Source organism: Egretta garzetta, unplaced genomic scaffold (genome assembly GCF_000687185.1).
Source record: "Egretta garzetta isolate BGI_Z169 unplaced genomic scaffold, ASM68718v1 scaffold693, whole genome shotgun sequence".
Classification (NCBI taxonomy): Eukaryota; Metazoa; Chordata; class Aves; order Pelecaniformes; family Ardeidae; genus Egretta; species Egretta garzetta.
Genome location: NW_009259178.1, coordinates 302406 through 319870, shown reverse-complemented (window position 1 = coordinate 319870; position 17465 = coordinate 302406). Strand labels below are relative to the sequence as shown.

Sequence of the window (17465 nt, the reverse complement as noted above, 5' to 3'; positions counted from 1 at the left end):
GCTGAAGGAGAGGACAGTGCTCTGCTTGCCCATCTCTGGCACTTCCAGCTTGATGCTATTGCAGCTCCTAACTTCAGGGAGGACAACATGTGCCCCTGGAGTTAAGGAGCTTTAATGTTGCTGCCGAACGTGATGAGGCTGAGCTCCTTCCCCACAGGCGTGGTGCCCTGCCTGCTAGGGAGGATGGCATGAGCGAACCTGGGGAGACCAAACATGAAGGGAGCACTGCGCAGCTGATCCTTGTTTGCTTAGGTTTCCCTTTCACGTGTTCTCCTTTGCCAGCTTGGCCTGTTCTGTTTTCCAAGTTCACTATGCTGTTTTGGAACTGTGTGACCCATTACTTTCTGGTTTGCTGGTAACGGCAGAGCATGGGGAAACCTCTCACCTCTCCACTTCATTCTTTGTTCTGGCAGAAAATCCATTTCCTGTTTTTTATTGGTTAGGATTTTTAGAGTTCTCTTGTACAGGGTTCTTTTTTTTGTTTTTTTTCCTTCCCTACTTCAGTTCAGCTGTGTCCTTTACAGTCAATGCTCCCCTCCTGCCTGCCCTTACATTGTCTGCCCAGAGGAAAGGTTTCTGCTTCAGTGCCCTGGCTGCACTTGTGTGGGGCGTTGTGCATACATGTAGTGGGGCAATAGCCTGTCCTCAGAAAGCTCGCGGTTAAACCAGGTGGAAAAAAGCACTCTCCCAGATAGCAGAACACACATCTCCTGCTTCCCTGTTTTGCTGGCTGCAAGACTTGGTTTGCATGTGCAGGGTTGCAGAGCTGTGCGTGGCTCTCTGCTGCCCTCTCCTTGGGAAGAGGGTAGCAGGACGCGGAGGCATCCAGCCAGCCTGCAAAGCACACCCTGCTGTGTAGCTATGCCAGGGGAGACATTTCTTTTGCAATGGGAGGGTAAGAGGAAGGACCCCATCATGCTGATCTTTACGTTCTCAGTATGGCAGAGGGCCTCTCCCTGCACCTGTTGAAAAGGCTTTTTTCCCTGATAGTACTCTTTTTCATGATGAGAGAGGAGATCTAACCTCAATTCTCAACAACTATTTCTCCTTTGAAAACAAAATACCTGCAGACGCTGCTGAAAGGCAAAGCTCTCTGGCACCCCTACTTGCTGGCTTCCAACTGGACGGTGGAGGATATTTCCCGTTTCCTGTCAAACCACCCGGAGGACTTTGCGACAGCGAATGGCTCAGTATATACCTGGGTGGATGCCTTCAATGAGACAGACCGGGCTATCCAGACCATCTCCCGCTTCATGGAGGTGAGATCCCATTAATATGGGCAAGAAGCTGGGGCAGGGCAGCAGCTTGGTCTCCGCTTGTGTGGTGGGGTGTTCCTAGAAAGGGAAGACAGATGTGTCTCAGTCCTCAGTTTTTCTGTAAATGACCAGGCTTTAGTAGGGCTGAGTGCACAGCATCTTAGAAGATACCATTTGTTTGGGTGCCTAAATATAGGTGTAGGAACCTAACTTGTAGGCCTTGTTCTTGAAGTTCTCGCTTTGGCCGTTGCATGTGGTTTCCCACCCTGTTGTTACTGGGCGACGGAGAGCTGCTGCTTGCTTCGGCAGCATAACAGCTCGTATTTCAATCTGGGGTTTTAGCTGGGGACTGTGGTGAAGCTAGCAGCTGCTTTAAACTGAGGAAGACATAGAGAATAATGAAATTTTCTCTACTTGTTACTTGGTCATCTTGGCCAATGAGTGCAAAGAGAAACAGTCTGTGGCCTGTCAGGGGCCCGGTCCAAAGCCTCTGGGTCTCTGCTGATTTTTAGAGGCTTTGAATCAGACCTAGTTTATTAGTGACAGAGAAAAGAAGACTATCTATGGAAGTCAATGCTAGGATGGGATCCTATAGCTAGTAATACAGTGCTACCTAACCTTTTGTCCAGAAAATGCCTTTGCTGCGTTATTTCTCAGTGATATATGTTTGACTGGCAGGCAACCGTCAAGCAGGAAAAAATGACATCTCCAGCAACTTGCTGGGCTACCATCAGCCATTACAAAGTAGTCCAGTGCTGCAGCCTTTTCTTGCGCATTGCATTACCATTGTAGAGTTCTCCGTTTTTCTCCCTCCCAAACGTAAACAAAGTATATTCTGGTTTGGTAACTTATCCCATAAACGCTTCCAAATCTGCCTGTGTCTAGTGTGTCAACTTGGACAAACTGGAGCCCGTGGCCACAGAAGTCCGGCTTATAAATAAGTCACTGGAGCTTCTGGATGAAAGGAGGTTCTGGGCTGGCATAGTCTTCACTGAAATAGCTCCTAACAGCGTAGAGCTTCCTCAACATGTGAAATACAAGATACGCATGGACATTGATAATGTGGAAAGGACCAACAAGATCAAGGATGGGTGAGTCCTGTCATGTTGCCTTATGAACAACTTCTTATGGGGGATGCGGTGATGAGGATTTCTAATAGAAAGGTCTTGTTCCCTTGTTATACAGGTACTGGGACCCTGGTCCCCGTGCTGATCCCTTTGAGGACATGCGCTATGTCTGGGGAGGCTTTGCCTATCTGCAGGATGTGGTGGAACAGGCCATCATCAGGGTGCAGACAGGCACGGAGAAGAAGACAGGAGTTTATGTACAGCAGATGCCCTATCCGTGTTATGTGGATGACATGTATGTATGCAGGCTGCTTCAAAAGCTCCCAGGAGGATTGTGGCTTGGGAGTCAGGGCTCTTGTTGCTCCTCAGGCATGGTTTATGTCCCTATTATCAATGGGGGAGCAATATCCTTAGTGTTCCTAATCCCTGGAATTAGGACACCTGCATAGAGGATCTAGAATATGTAAGGGCTTGCAGAGCCCTTCCCAAGAGAAGGGCTGTCTGCACAGGACTTTCACATACAGAGTGCATTCCTGAGATGTGCCCATATCCCCAAACCCGATACAGGCAAAAATTAGCACTGGGAAAAAAGCAGAGGCCTGGGCAGGGGCGAGTGGACAGAGGACAGTTGAGAGCAGTCCCCAGGAAAGGCAGGTCTCTATGCCTCTGTTTCCACTGTCAGTTGCAACTCCAGCTCCCGCTCTGGGCTGGTGATGCGCTGTAGACCCATCAGCCTCACCTCATGGTGAGACACTGATCCTGTGTCGTGCTCTGCACATGGGCTGCTTTGTGCAGTGAAGCCTTAGCTGTCAACCATGCTCTGCTAGCCCTTGAGTGGTTCCTGAACTTGCACTGATGTTTCTCACTCTGTTCTACTAGCTCTTTTCCTTCCTTCTCTCAGATTTCTGCGTGTCATGAGCCGCTCCATGCCTCTCTTCATGACTCTAGCCTGGATCTACTCAGTGGCTGTGATAATTAAGGGCATTGTGTATGAGAAAGAAGCCCGGCTGAAGGAGACGATGAGAATTATGGGACTTGACAACGGCATCCTTTGGCTAAGCTGGTTCATTAGTAGCCTCATCCCTCTCCTGATGAGCGCAAGCCTGCTGGTGCTGATCCTTAAGGTGAGTTGACTGGTTTTGGTCTGTGGCAGCAGAATCTAGAGCCTTCAGAGCATGCGAAGCAGTGGTCTGCACTGGCACACTGGGGAGGAGTTAGTGAGTGTGAGCTGACAAGAACCTCTTGGGAACAGGGTTTTGGAACAAAACAGGGCTGAGTGGCTGAAAACAGCAGGAGGGGCTGTAGTAGGTTCAGTGCTCTTGAAACGGTGCCTCTGGTACTGCCTCACTTCTGGGAAGGCTGTTGTGCAAATTGCAGCAAGCCCAGCCTCCCCTGAGCAGCACCTCTGCAGACCTGCCTGTGCTAGAGCCATTTTGGAGAGCCCTTGCAAAGCCTGACCCACCTGTTGTTTTCTTTTCCTGCCAGATGGGGAATCTGCTGCCTTACAGTGACCCTAGTGTGGTGTTCGTTTTCCTCTCGATCTTTGGTGTTGTGACCATCCTCCAGTGCTTCCTCATCAGCACCGTGTTCTCCAGGGCCAACCTGGCAGCTGCCTGTGGGGGCATCGTCTATTTCACACTGTACCTGCCTTACGTGCTGTGTGTTGCCTGGCAGGACTATGTCAGCTTCTCCCTCAAGATCTTTGCGGTGAGTCTTGAGGAAACTGTCCTGGCTACTGGGCCTCCACCAGTATGGCACTTGGCAGCTCTCTAGCTGGGCATGATAACAAGGAGGGGTGGTGGCGATGGGAAAATAAGTTTCCAGTGTAAGAAGCTGTCAGGGCTGGGCTGGGTGAAGAGGTTGACTGAACCTACTAGGAGCTGCTGGGAGGGTTTTGTTGGCTTTGGTAGTAGAACTAATTCAGCCAGACTAAGCTATCTTGATTTCTGTACGTTGTGATGCTGTACCATCAGATATTCAGGCTGAAGGAGCCAGCTGCCTTGCTTCTGCACAGCACTTCTTACCCAGTCTGGAGAGGGTAGTGGCTGTTAGTGATCTCTTCCCTCACATAAAAGTCCAAAGAGCAAGGGATAGAAAATAGGGAAACAAAACAATTCTAGGTGGTGGTCCAGCAGAGACTTCAGGCCTTGGTTGCTTGTTGGAACCAAGACTGAGTCTGCCACTCCCCTTCTGCAAATACAGTCATGCTCCTTGGACGTTTAACTTTTCCTATAAGGCTTCTGGAACATGTCCCTTAGCCTTGCGCTAGAGGTGAGCTGCCCAGCTGGAGAGTATCTGTGAAAAACTGAATGCATGTTTGTGTCTCCCATTTACAGAGCCTGCTGTCTCCAGTAGCCTTTGGCTTTGGTTGCGAGTACTTTGCACTGTTCGAGGAGCAGGGAGTTGGTGTTCAGTGGGACAACTTCTTTGAGAGCCCACTGGAAGAAGATGGCTTTAGCATCACCACATCTGCTGTCATGATGTTGTTTGACACCTTCCTGTATGGGGTCATGACCTGGTACATTGAGTCCGTCTTCCCAGGTGAGGTCTGCTTCTGAGGGACAATCATGGCTTCACACTTTTAAATGGATTCTTTCACCATACTCATTTGCTAAGATGCAAATTTGACCCATTTTTAAGCAGAGCTGCAGAAAGGTCATGGAGGAAAATCACAGACCAGCATCACAGTAATACTGTTGCTGCTAATAGCAGTGACTGTTGCCCAGCACAGAGGCTGTGCCCCTTTGTGGCAATGGCTGAGCTACTCCCAGAAGCTTTGCTGCACCTCAGCTGTTCCCTTCTCTGAACTGCTAAGTCCAGAGGCCCTGCTGCAGTGGAGGTGTTGAGAGTATCAGCACCACATGTGGCTGCTTAGCACCTTCCAGCACAGGGCTTTTAACTCTAAAGTGAAGTTTGAGGAAAGAGACATTTCTCACCCCAAAGTCTAGCAGTGTCTTCATCATGAAAGGTCTCTTCTTAGTCCTGCCTAACCTAGAGGCTTACTGGGAGTGTGGAGTACCTCTCTTCTTGTCCTGAAAGCTAATATGAGAAAAGGGATGGGTGCAGTCAGGCTCATGGAATGCTTTTCTCTTTAGGCCAATATGGAATTCCCAGGCCCTGGTACTTTCCTTTCACAAAGTCCTACTGGTTTGGCGAGAAACCACAGGACAGGCAGCACCCTCATCCTGACCAGAAAGGACCTTCGGAAGGTAAGTGCTGGACACAGAGCCTTTCTGCAGTGAAGTATTATGGTCTGCCTTTTGAAAGGAGTGTCCAAGGACAGCAGGACTGGCATGGCTAAAATGAAATTGTTCATCCCTTTGTTACCACAGTTTGGGTATGCTGATCAGTTTGGTGTTTTCAGACAAACCCAAGTATTTTGCCCACTTGAGTGCAAGTGGGTACTCCAGCCTCATGGAGTTGAGAATTCCTCCCATTGTTGCCCACCCTGGTGACACTGGAGATCTTCAACTCCCAGTGGAGGCCAGTAAAGAGAAAAGAGCTAAGGGACAACTTCTGTGGAAGATGCCTGTCCCTGAGGAAGAAATGTGGTCAGTTCTTTGTATAGCTAGTTTATCCTTGGATCTCCACAGACCTGGGAGAACGTGATGTTTGTTAGAACTCCCACACAGTTGCTGTTAAAACCTATCATCTCTCTCTCTCTACTTTGCTCTGTTTTCTTCCAGTCTGCAAGGAAGAAGAGCCTGTGCATCTGAGCCTTGGTGTTTCCATCCAGAACCTGGTCAAGGTTTATCGTGATGGCAAGAAAGTTGCTGTAGATGGTCTCACACTGAACTTCTATGAAGGGCAAATCACCTCGTTTCTGGGACATAATGGAGCAGGAAAAACCACTACCATGTAAGAACAAAGTAATGTTTTAAGACAGTGGGAGAAGTGACTCTGAATACCACTGTTCTTATCAATATGGTAGAGATAGCTGTACAACTGCAGTGTGCAAGCTGGTGCAGCCTAGAGTGCTCTGCTGGTTTACCCTAGTTGTGCAGCTGCCTCAGAATACGTGCAGGTACAGGGATTGAAACTGGAGGTAGTTCAGGTTGAGGCTCTGCCAAATCAATCTGTTGGCAGCATTTTTTAGTGATGCCATTTGTGATTCTGACTTACCAATGTAAGGGAACGACTTGGGACTGAAAGGATGAGAAGCTTTTAGAGGAAAAAATACTTCCTTCAAGCAGAGTCATGTGGGTGTGCTTTGATCGCTGTTAAAACCATTGGACCTGATTTTTTTATCCATTAGCGAGATGCTTCTCAGACTACTTTCCTGATCTGGGAGTTCCCCAGGGCTTCCAACCACTCTTCATTCGTCCAATCTGGCATGTGCAGCAGCCATTTCCTAGTGGTGCAACTTGCTTCTCTGTTGTGTTTGTCCTTCAGGTCCATCTTGACTGGCTTGTTCCCCCCAACCTCGGGTACAGCCTTCATCCTGGGCAAAGATATCCGCTCTGAGCTCAGCGCCATCAGGCAGAACCTGGGTGTCTGTCCTCAACACAACGTGCTGTTTGACTTGTGAGTAGCATCCCCAGCAATGCATGTTTGGGTTCTTTAGGAGACAGTAGTGTGCTTTCAGCTAGGACAGTCCTATCTTCGTTTGTGTGGATGGCGTGAGACAGCAGGGTGGTGCGAGATTGGTACAAGGACATTCTATTTATTAGCACGTTCATATGTGCCCGTGAAATATCAGCAAGACCCTGTGCTTCAGTCTTTCGCCTCTTATTAAAGAAATCTGCTCCATTAAACTTAACTAGGCCAAAATGTCTCCCTGGTGATTTGGAACGTTTGGGGTACTCTGTCAAGTGCCTTTAAAGGATGATTAGTTACATTCATGCTGAATAGCCATACCCTGAAATCAGGCCCAAGCTGAGCACACCCAGTCCGTAGCTCCTTCCTGAATCCTCAGTCTTAGATGATGTTTGCCCAAGCAAAGAAACATGCTTGCTGTAATGCTGGTGCAAGGGATGAATCCCAGCATGGTGCTCTCAGCTGTGCCTTGAGCCTGGTCCTGTTCCCTAGGTTGACTGTGGAGGAGCACATCTGGTTCTACGCTCGGCTCAAAGGGCTGCCAGAAAAGAAGGTGAAAGAGGAGATGGAGCAGATGGCAATGGATGTCGGTTTGCCTCACAAACTGAAATCTAGGACAAGCAAACTCTCTGGTAGGTTCAGCTGCTTTTACATTTCTCAGCTGCTTCCTCAGTCCCAGGAAAGCACTCTCGGGTTTCACAGAGGCTGCATTGCGGACCTTGGTTCGATCCTCCAATTAAATATAGACTACCACACAACTCAGCACTTAAGGAGCTGAGTTAGTTAAGTATATCAGTATAGCTTAGTAAAATTAACAGTCTTACACTATCTTATGCTATCTAATGGCCATAACTCATCACTCACCTTCTCTGAGTATTTTGTACCTGTTTCCATCACGACATAGCCCAGCTACATGTGATACCTGTTCTCCAAATGCTTACTGGTATGTTTGGGTTTTATGAGTTTAGGTGAGAGTGGCTCAGACCATAATCTCCAAGTCCCTTCCTGCTTGTGAACCATATGTGCATTTCTTATGCTGACTTCTGCTTCTTCAGTTGGGTGTCCTGGAGTGTCCTTCCCCTTTGTTCAGGAAGAGCAGAATTCCTGTGTCAGTCTGTACCCAATAGCTGAGGGGCCGAGATGCCTTTGTTTCTGACTCAACTGTCAGCATAGACTGCTCATTTGAGCTTGGGAAGGCAGAGCAGATGGCCACAGGTTGGCTTTAGTACTGAAGAGTGTAATACAATTCCTTGCTGCTGCTGCCTCTGGCACAGTTCCATGGGAGGGATGTCACTCAGGGACCTATTTCTGCAACTCAGGCTCTGGAGACCTGTGCTTCAGATCCTCAATTATGGTTAGGTCTCCAAGCTAGTGACTTGCTACGGCCAATGTTGAGATAGTATGATTCACTTTATGGAAGGGCTTGCAAGGTGTGGTTTCCTGCAGTAGGAGGAGAGGTGGACTCCAATGGGGGAAGACCATCCAGATGAATCATCCCCTGTCCTGAATGTGATGGGACCCTGAAGGCCTGAAACAGTAGCAGTGCTTGGTCTTTTCAGTATGCAGTTCTGTTTTCTATTGGAGAGCTCATTATCCACTGTGCTGCATCTGTTGCTTTTCCACTCATTTCTGCCTCAGCCTGGACACCTCTTTCTTCTTGTGCCTGCCAGGTGGCATGCAGAGGAAGCTCTCAGTTGCCTTAGCCTTTGTTGGTGGCTCCAAAGTTGTCATTCTGGATGAGCCTACAGCTGGGGTGGATCCTTATTCTCGCAGAGGGATATGGGAATTGCTCCTGAAATATCGGCAAGGTATGTGGTCATCTTCTTTACTCCTAATGAATGTGTCATGGAAAGCAAAAGCAAATTGATCTGATTTGTGACTGTTCCCAAAATACTGATGTGTCTTTGCAAATCTCTTGTTGTCTGCTCTGAGGAAGTAACAAAGAGCATGCAGGACAAGGATGTTCTGATCTCTCATCTGTCCTCCTTTCTCATCCTGTTCATGTCAGAGCTCATGAACAAAGTTCCTCACTAGGTTATGAGGGCAGTTAAAGTCAGAAATTCACCCTTGGTGTGCGGCAGTGTCCTGTTCTGCTCTGTGCTACCAACCTTGTTGACATGAAAAATAACCTGCCTTTGAGCATGACAAGGGGAGAATAAACCCATGACAGCAGCTGCAAACCTTTTACGTGCTGCTGGCCTAGTTCAAAGGAGCCTGGACTAGTGGCATCAACCTCCCATCCAACTTCACGGCAATATCCAGATGACTGTGGGTTTGGCCTGGGAAACATGGGTACGGTTGACTTACCAGCAGTGTCCTTCCTTCCTTTCTTCCAGGCCGCACTATCATTCTCTCCACACACCACATGGATGAGGCAGACATTCTCGGGGACCGTATTGCCATCATTTCTCATGGCAAGCTCTGCTGTGTTGGCTCTTCTCTCTTCCTGAAGAACCAGCTGGGAACAGGCTATTATTTGACCCTGGTCAAGAAGGATGTGGATTCCTCTCTGAGCTCCTGCCGAAACAGCAGCAGCACAGTGTCCTATCTGAAGAAGGTACAGGTGACTCTTCCTGCTCATCTTCATTCTTCCTTCATAAAATCTTAGGCTTATGGGAAGCAGCAGCAAGGATTTTACATGGTAGCATGTCTAAAAGAGAAATCCCTTACTCTTTAAGAGAAGTGTTACATGTTTTTAAAGGTACTATGCCAGATCATGTCTGGTTAAACCATTGTGTGGTACATACGTCTCCATTAAAGATTCTTTTAATGCTGGTGGGCCGAAGCTGAGCTGAAAGATACAGAATAGATGAAGTACGCACTTTTGTAACACTTCTATAACTGTGACCTCTTACTTGTATTTCAGCCCTTTGCAGTGCTGTGTCACTATTACTTTGACACCTCTGTGGAGTATCCAGCGTGTTGTGGAGTTACCTAGAGTATAGCACCTGGTAGGCCCCTTTTTGATTAAACAGTAGAAAACAATGGTTGTCTTCTCTTTTGTGACCAGGATGACAGTGTCTCCCAGAGCAGCTCTGACGCTGGCCTTGGCAGTGACCATGAAAGTGACACGCTGACAATAGGTGAGGCTTGGAAAAGAATGTAAGATTCAGTCCCAGTGATGACATTGCTCTATCTTTGACCTTGCACAACTGCCTTAACCTTGTACCCCTGTGTAGCTACAGTCTTGGGACAATTATTAAATTCACAGAGATGGTATTCTTAAATCTGTAAATACTGGAACATTTTTCTTCAGTGAGTCATTTTGGGTTCAAGCTGTCCTGAGATTTAATAACCAAAGATTATGTAGTTACTAGGCCTGTTAGCAATATGTAGTGTTTGCTGGTGAACTGTACATCAATGACTTTCAGGGCTGCCAGTAGCATGTAAAAGCTCTCCCAAATTCTGTAAATAAAAAGAATAGACAGGCTTTTGACCAAGCTTATGTTAAATGTAAAAGGAAACCAGATTTTCTGTGGAAATTAGCTGCTTTCCAGAGATGTCCCATTTTCCCTCCTTTCCTTCCAGCGAGGTTTTTCAGGCTGAGCTCCTCTTTCCACATAATAAGCAGTAACAAGATGAACACCTCTTTTCCTTTTGGTTCTTCTAGATGTCTCTGCAATTTCAAATCTCATTACAAAACACGTTCCTGAGGCCAGGCTGGTGGAGGACATCGGCCATGAATTAACCTATGTCTTGCCGTATAAGGCTGCTAAAGAGGGAGCTTTCGTGGAGCTGTTCCATGAAGTTGATGACCGTCTCTCTGATCTTGGTATTTCCAGCTACGGGATCTCCGAAACCACCCTGGAGGAGGTGAGTGGGCTGAAGATTCTCTTTTGACTTAAACTATGCAAAATGAATCATGGCAGAAATAAGAATGAGATGGAGTCTTGTCTCTTGCTGTAAGCATCTATTGTGTAACAGGCAGCTTTGTGTTCATCTCCAAAATGGATTGTCTTCTGCCCTATTCAAGTGTGTGCTCATAGAAGTGTGCATTAAAAATGGAAATGTAGTACAGGCAAGCACGGACAGGTCCTTTGTACTCAGTTGAAATTTGCTGAGATGTCATGTAAAGGTTGGCCCCCAGTTTGGCTTCTAATGACTGCCTATATACCTTTCAGATATTTTTAGGGATGCTTTGTGCTGCGTTTAACTGAAAACATACACTACAGTACTGGAGACTGTGCTTTACAGAAAGCACTTAGATGTATGCCCTTGTCAGGGATGATTTTAGGGTTTGTTCCTTGTGGCTGTGTTCCAGCTGACAAGTCTCCCTTTCTTCTATTGCAGAAATGTTGTGTACTTTATCCTCTGTTTATGTGAAATGTCTTTTTTCCCCTAAATAATGACAAGGGAAACTGAAACCATGGTGTTGTCACTTCTTGAGGTTGCCCTCTAGGTCTTCTCACAGCTCTGAAGGCCTTGGCTGCTATCTGCAATTTGAAAATGATTTTTTTTCTGGTTTAGGAGAGTCCATGGGACAAGCTCCACAAAGGTGGCTATTCAAGCATGAACAGAAGTGTGACCACTGTCAGACTAGGAGGAAAATGGGATTCCCCAAATCCCATTTAGTAACTAGGTCTTTTATCTGGGATGCAAGAAAGAGCTTGTGTTTTAGATGCACTGACAACTGATATTGGAAAGGGGAAATGACTGGTTTGTGGTTACAGGCTGGCTCCTGGAAGCTGGAGAGAAGCCACAAAGTCCATGTCCCCATCATGCAGGGAATAAGCCCTGTATCCTCTGTTCTTGTGCTGCATCTGTCAGTCTTGTGCTTTCTCACTGCATCTCCTGAAGCAGTCCCCACAATATCGCTCCCCTTCTAATTTTCACTGACCCTTATTGTTGCTTTTCAGATCTTCCTGAAAGTGGCTGATGACAGTGGTGTGGATGCAGAAACCTCAGGTGGGTGTGTAGTTGTCTCCTACAGTGTTGAAGGGCACTTCAGGGGGAGGTACCCTTTCGTATGGCACTTGTGCTGTTTAAGCACAAGGCTGACCACGCCTAGATATTTCAGGAGTAAAATCTCAGTGCTGGGCTTAGCTCCCAGGGGAATAACGGGTCTAGTGGGTATCTCAAATGAGGAGCATTCCTGGTCTCACCAGCCTTGGGCAGGTGGATGACCTTTGTGTATGGCAGCATGTCCAGCTATACAGTGACACATACCAAGGTGTGACAGGCCCTGTTTCAGACTGAACTGAAACTCTGCTGGGCTAGTATTTTTTAATGACCTACAATAGCTGTTCTCAGTATACTTCATATATGCTTTTATATACTGTTAACTTCTATTGACTCAATGGTAGCATGTTTATTTTGTAATAGTGGAAAGCTTCTAGTGTTTGAGTGTATTGTGAATTACTCGACTGACACTATTGTCTACTCTGAGGAATAGGAGAAACTCTTGACAGGGTCAGACCACAGTAGAGACCAAATTACTTTCTTTTTCTGAGAGCAGCTCACTTGTCTGATAAACTAGTGCTGCCAATTGCACTTGGAGTCACATGCATTTTAAGTGAGAATTTTCTTACAACAAGAGCAGCCTACAGTTTCCATGGCTAAATGAAAAAAAAAAGTGTACAGTGCACTGGAAGAAAGTTCTAGGACAGCACACAAAAAAATGGTGCATAAAACATGTGACCCTTGCAGACTGACAGTCTTGGTTTTACTTTCACCTGCACTGGAGTCGCTCCAGATAAGCTCCTCAGTTTGCAAATGGAACATGTGTGAAATGAAAATGATACTGCTTTGTTTTTTTCCGGGGCTAATTGGAGATTAACTGAAGGCAGTTCAGCTAATCATAACTGGATCATTTGCAGATGGGACGTTGCCAGCCAGAAGGAACAGGCGCGTGTTTGGAGACAGACAGAGCTGCCTTCGTCCATTTACAGAAGATGATGCATTTGATCCTAATGATTCAGACATAGATCCAGGTATTTCTGCGGCTCAATCCTGTTTTCTTCTTGTGGATGCTCTTTCATATTATCAATACTGCAGATCATAAGGCTGAGATTGTCAAAGGTGTGGTGGTTTATTTGCTTTTAGGAATAGTGGGAAGCGTGGCATCCACAGCCTGCTCAACCCTCCCATCAAGGCTCAGAGAGATAAGGGTGAAAATGCATTCATGTGAATGTCTGCCGCTGTCTCTGCTCACTGCTTTTTTGGGGGTTTTTTGATGAGTGAGAGTAGCTGCTCCAGCTGTCACCCTGTGTCACCAGCACAGAAATGCCCGGAGAATATCTCTGTGAGCTTTTGAATGAGGGTCATTTCTTTTTGCTAGCAGAATCCAGAGAGACAGACCTTCTCAGTGGCATGGATGGGAAAGGATCCTACCAGATGAAGGGCTGGAAACTCACCCAGCAGCAGTTCACAGCCCTGTTGTGGAAGAGGCTGCTTATTGCCAAGAGAAGCCGGAAGGGCTTCTTTGCTCAGGTGAGAGCACCCAACATGTGCAGGGTCCCTCAGCAGGGACAGCTCTGGACCATGCATTGTATTCAGAGTGGAACGTGGGCAGAAAACCTTCAAGGGAATAAGGACAACCCAAACTGGTCTTCACTGCACATCTGAGCAAAAGGGGGCCTATGCAAGTGAAAGGAGTTACATGATCACCAAGTGGTTGCAGGATTCTTGCACAGCAAGGATTCAACTGAGGTTCAAATCCAAATTTGGCCTTGAGAGCAGCATTTGGAGGCTGAATCCTCTGCGTCTCAAGTGAGTGCCCTTGAATGCCAAGATAGGTCTTGCATTGCTGTCTAGCAATGCCTTGGTGTAAATAGCAAAGACCTTCCTGGGAAACTTTGAAAAAGTTTTGATCCATTAAGTGACTCACGTGTAGCTGCTGATGCCTCTGGGAATGTGTGCTTTAAAAAGGGCTTGCTCTTCCCTTGCATTTTCAGATTGTGCTGCCAGCTGTCTTTGTGTGTATTGCTCTCATGTTCAGCCTGATCGTTCCTCCCTTTGGGAAGTATCCCAGCCTGGAATTACAGCCCTGGATGTATGACGAGCAGTACACTTTCATTAGGTATGTCTATTATGGCCTAGAAATGGTGCTAAATCCTACAATTCCGCTCTTCTCTGCAAACATGAGTTACCGAGTTTCTTACTGGGTTGTTTAAATTTGTTTTAGCACAGAAGCATATTTTAAGAGAGTCCTGGTATTTTCTTTTTAGACCTTTAAATGCCAACTCTTAACTACTGGCAAGGCCATATTGATACCTGAGTGGTGCCTGTGACTCTAGTAATACTATGCAGAAAGACCGGGAGTGTGTGTGTGCTCCTAGGCCAAGCATTCTTCAATGGGAAATCTCCACCCATATCCTTTTCCTGAGCTCTTTCACTGTGCTCACTGTGCTCTGCTGCTGCTTTTACTGTGTGCCTGTTATCCTGCTGACCTGATAGTGTTTCTTTGCTGTACCCATAGCAATGATGCTCCAGAAGATGCAGGCACTCAGACGCTTTTGGATGCCCTTCTCAATAAGCCTGGTTTTGGGACACGCTGTATGCAGGGACACTCCATCCCGTAAGTACAACTCTGGGCTGGGAAGAGGAAGCCCAGCCCCAGCTTCTGGTCACCCGGTAGATTTAGCTGGCTTTAGGGAATGATTGTATGCATGGCCAGAGCAGGATTTAAGGCAAAAGAGTTGCAATTAGATTCAATTTTTCTGCTCAGGACCTTTTAGAAAGTTACCAGTCTTCAGCATGGTGAGGGAGTGAGGTTTGAGTGCAGGTCCTTGCTGACAGAGGTGGAAAGGAGACTGTAGTCTCTCCCTCAAATTACTGTTTGGTCCTGAACATGGAAAAGGATCTGGTCGTGTTGCTGTATGTTGTTGACTGTAGCTATTCCCGTTCCACAATTCTCTGTTTCTAACTGCACTAGAAACCTAGGTTAGAACCCCCACAAACACCAGGAGAAAGAGCGCAGAACCAGACAGCGCTGCTGGTGTTCCCTACCTCTGTCACTGACTTGCTGCATGGCCTTGGGCAAACCACTGAAGACCCAAGCCATGAGTGCAGAAGGGGGTACACAGAGTCCGGGAGGGTGTGTCTCTAGCCTGGAAGAACTGTAGCTCATGTTCACAGGGTGATGGGAAGGTGGGAAAGGGGCCCTATGTGCTGGCCAGTAATGGAAAGTAAGCTGTATCCTGCAAAACAGACACAGGAGCTGGGTTACTCCACCCATGGGGCACGGGGAGGAGGCTGCCAACTGATGATACCTTGGGGAAGAGCAGTATTCTGATTCCCCAAGGGCAGAAATGTCATCCAAGAAATGGCTGTCTGCCGTGATCTTAGAACCACAGAATATCTCAAGTTGGAAGAGACCTATAAGGATCATAGAGTCCAACTCCCTGCTCCTTGCAGGACTACCTAAAACTAAACCATATGACTAGGAGCATCGTCCAGACGCTCCTTGAACTCTGGACACTGTGCATGCTAGAACTGACTGAAATAAATCACTCATGTGCTGTGGAGCGAATTGAGACGAGGTGAGCGTCCAGCACTACTCAGTGTTGGCCAACCTCAGTCTCTGTGGCACTGGTATCTGTTGGAAGCTGCAGAGTGCCGGGCTGTTGCTTTGAGCTGTTTGTCTCAGTGAGGTGAAGCTCCTTTGAAAACCAGCTTGCCTATTTTGGGGACTGTGGTATCTGTTATTTAAATAGCTTGTAAGCAAAGGCTATCACAGTTGTTTTAAAAACTGCATTTGCCTTGCCTCTTTCCTGACACAGAGACACCCCTTGCACCGTTGGGCAGAGGGAATGGACCACTGCTTCAGTCCCAGACTCAGTCCTGGACATCTTCTTGAAAGGCAACTGGAGCATGGAGAACCCTTCCCCATCTTGTGAATGCAGCAATGAGAAGATCAAGAAGATGCTGCCTGTGTGCCCCCCTGGTGCAGGCGGGCTGCCACCCCCGCAGGTAGGACGGAGCTCAGTGGTGCTGCAATGAGGGATGCTCCTGTGGAGCAGAGCAGCTGGGTGTGATTACTTGCATGCAGCACCGCACACAGTTTGTTTAACTCATCACCTGCTTTTCTGATGAGCATTTATCTGTGTTTTCCCCGGTGACAACAGCGCGAGCAAGACACTGCTGACATCCTCCAGAATCTGACAGGCCGCAATGTGTCAGACTACCTAGTGAAGACCTATGCGCAGATCATTGGGAAAAGGTAGCTGTTGAACACACCCTCTCCCTTCCCTCCCCACCGAATGCTCTTTGCTGTATGGGATGAGAAATCAGTGATCCTGTGGCAGCTCTGAGGGGGGTGTCCTGAGCCTTGTAAGGCGGAGTATGGGGAAAGTCTGGGCACCAACTCTAGGGATTAAACTGAAGAGGGATGGTGGGTTATATGCCAGATGTAAGAGGCTGTTGTGCTCTCTTCCCTGGCCCTGTGCCTGCAGCACTGGTAAGTCTGTCTCTCCTCTTGTTCCATGTATTATACATTGGCTTTCTTTTCTGTCTCTACAGCTTGAAGAATAAGATCTGGGTGAATGAGTTCAGGTGAGTTACTGACTTTCCTCTGGCTTGTATGTGTCCGCTAACACTTGAGCACTGTATTAAGCAGGACAGACCTATGCAGCTTTGCAGGTTCTTTTCATGACTTAAAACTGCCAAATGTTGAGGGAGCATGTTTATCTTTAAACTGGGACAACCCCAGGGCACATCACTGGAAAGCATGCCTGCCTTATGCGGAGAGCAGTATTGCCTTGAAAAGATTTGTGGTACCAGCCTACTGATACTCCATCCTGTGCGGTGCTATTCTTCCAAGCAAGGGAAGCAGGGAGATGCCCTGCTTTGCCTGCACTGGCAGCAGAGGACAGTTGCATTTGTTAAATGGAACAGCACACTGAGCAATCATAAGCTGGGTATTTAACCCCAGAAACAAGGAGTAGGAGACATCATGGCTAAGCAGCAGTGTAGGAAGATCAAAGTTATCCCTTCATGTAAAAGTGGAGACCCTTGCCTTGGATATAGTGCAGGAAGAGGAGACATCTGGGGAGGGAGGAGGGGTGGCATTTTCTGGAGGTCTTAGCATCACTTTCTATCTGAACTTTCAGGTATGGTGGCTTTTCCTTGGGAGCCAGCAGTTCCCTCATGCTTCCTCCAAGCCATGATGTCACTGATGCCATTAAACAGGTGAAGAAAATCCTGGAGCTAGCACAGGTGAGCAGCTATCCCCCATAAACCCAGGATGCACTAATGTCAGAGTTCTGTTGCTTGGGAGATGACTTGGAAGCCATAAAAGGAGGAGCATGTGTGTGTTAGCTGTGTCCGGTGGCTTCTCCCCATTGCCTCTGAGCTGGGGTCTCCCAGGTTGGTATCTGTGAGCAGTCCTGGGGACACACTCAGCTGAGGCTTACGCAGCCCAGATTGCTGATGTGGGTTCTGTCCAACATCAATTGCAAACCAGTGGGGATTACAGACAGTGGCAGGTCAGGGTGGGCTGTCTCAATAGCATTAACAAGTGGTTGACAACTCCTTCAGAACCTCATTTGAGCCCTCCTGTGCTGAGTCTGCCTTGGCTCAGAAGAGAATTTGGGCCACTGCTTTCTTCTGAGACTGCCTGTGGGCTGCAATGTGTCTGAAGGTTGCCTGCAGCCCTGGTTAATACTTA

The 17465-nt window shown here is 47.5% G+C and overlaps 1 protein-coding gene across 1 annotated transcript in view; it reads left to right on the top strand.

The window, feature by feature from the left end:
- ABCA1 (ATP binding cassette subfamily A member 1) overlaps positions 1-17465 on the top strand; it is a 68222-nt gene that overhangs the window by 37798 nt on the left and 12959 nt on the right. Inside the window, exons 9-31 of the mRNA XM_035891194.1 lie at positions 1071-1259; positions 2142-2347; positions 2442-2618; positions 3225-3447; positions 3809-4030; positions 4660-4864; positions 5419-5532; positions 6010-6181; positions 6716-6847; positions 7352-7491; positions 8530-8667; positions 9196-9416; positions 9870-9942; positions 10470-10672; positions 11716-11764; positions 12676-12789; positions 13137-13288; positions 13753-13877; positions 14277-14375; positions 15580-15769; positions 15925-16019; positions 16319-16351; positions 16909-17014. Of these exons, the coding sequence (XP_035747087.1) occupies positions 1071-1259; positions 2142-2347; positions 2442-2618; positions 3225-3447; positions 3809-4030; positions 4660-4864; positions 5419-5532; positions 6010-6181; positions 6716-6847; positions 7352-7491; positions 8530-8667; positions 9196-9416; positions 9870-9942; positions 10470-10672; positions 11716-11764; positions 12676-12789; positions 13137-13288; positions 13753-13877; positions 14277-14375; positions 15580-15769; positions 15925-16019; positions 16319-16351; positions 16909-17014 (3378 nt within the window). The remainder of the gene's footprint in view (positions 1-1070; positions 1260-2141; positions 2348-2441; positions 2619-3224; positions 3448-3808; positions 4031-4659; positions 4865-5418; positions 5533-6009; positions 6182-6715; positions 6848-7351; positions 7492-8529; positions 8668-9195; positions 9417-9869; positions 9943-10469; positions 10673-11715; positions 11765-12675; positions 12790-13136; positions 13289-13752; positions 13878-14276; positions 14376-15579; positions 15770-15924; positions 16020-16318; positions 16352-16908; positions 17015-17465) is intronic.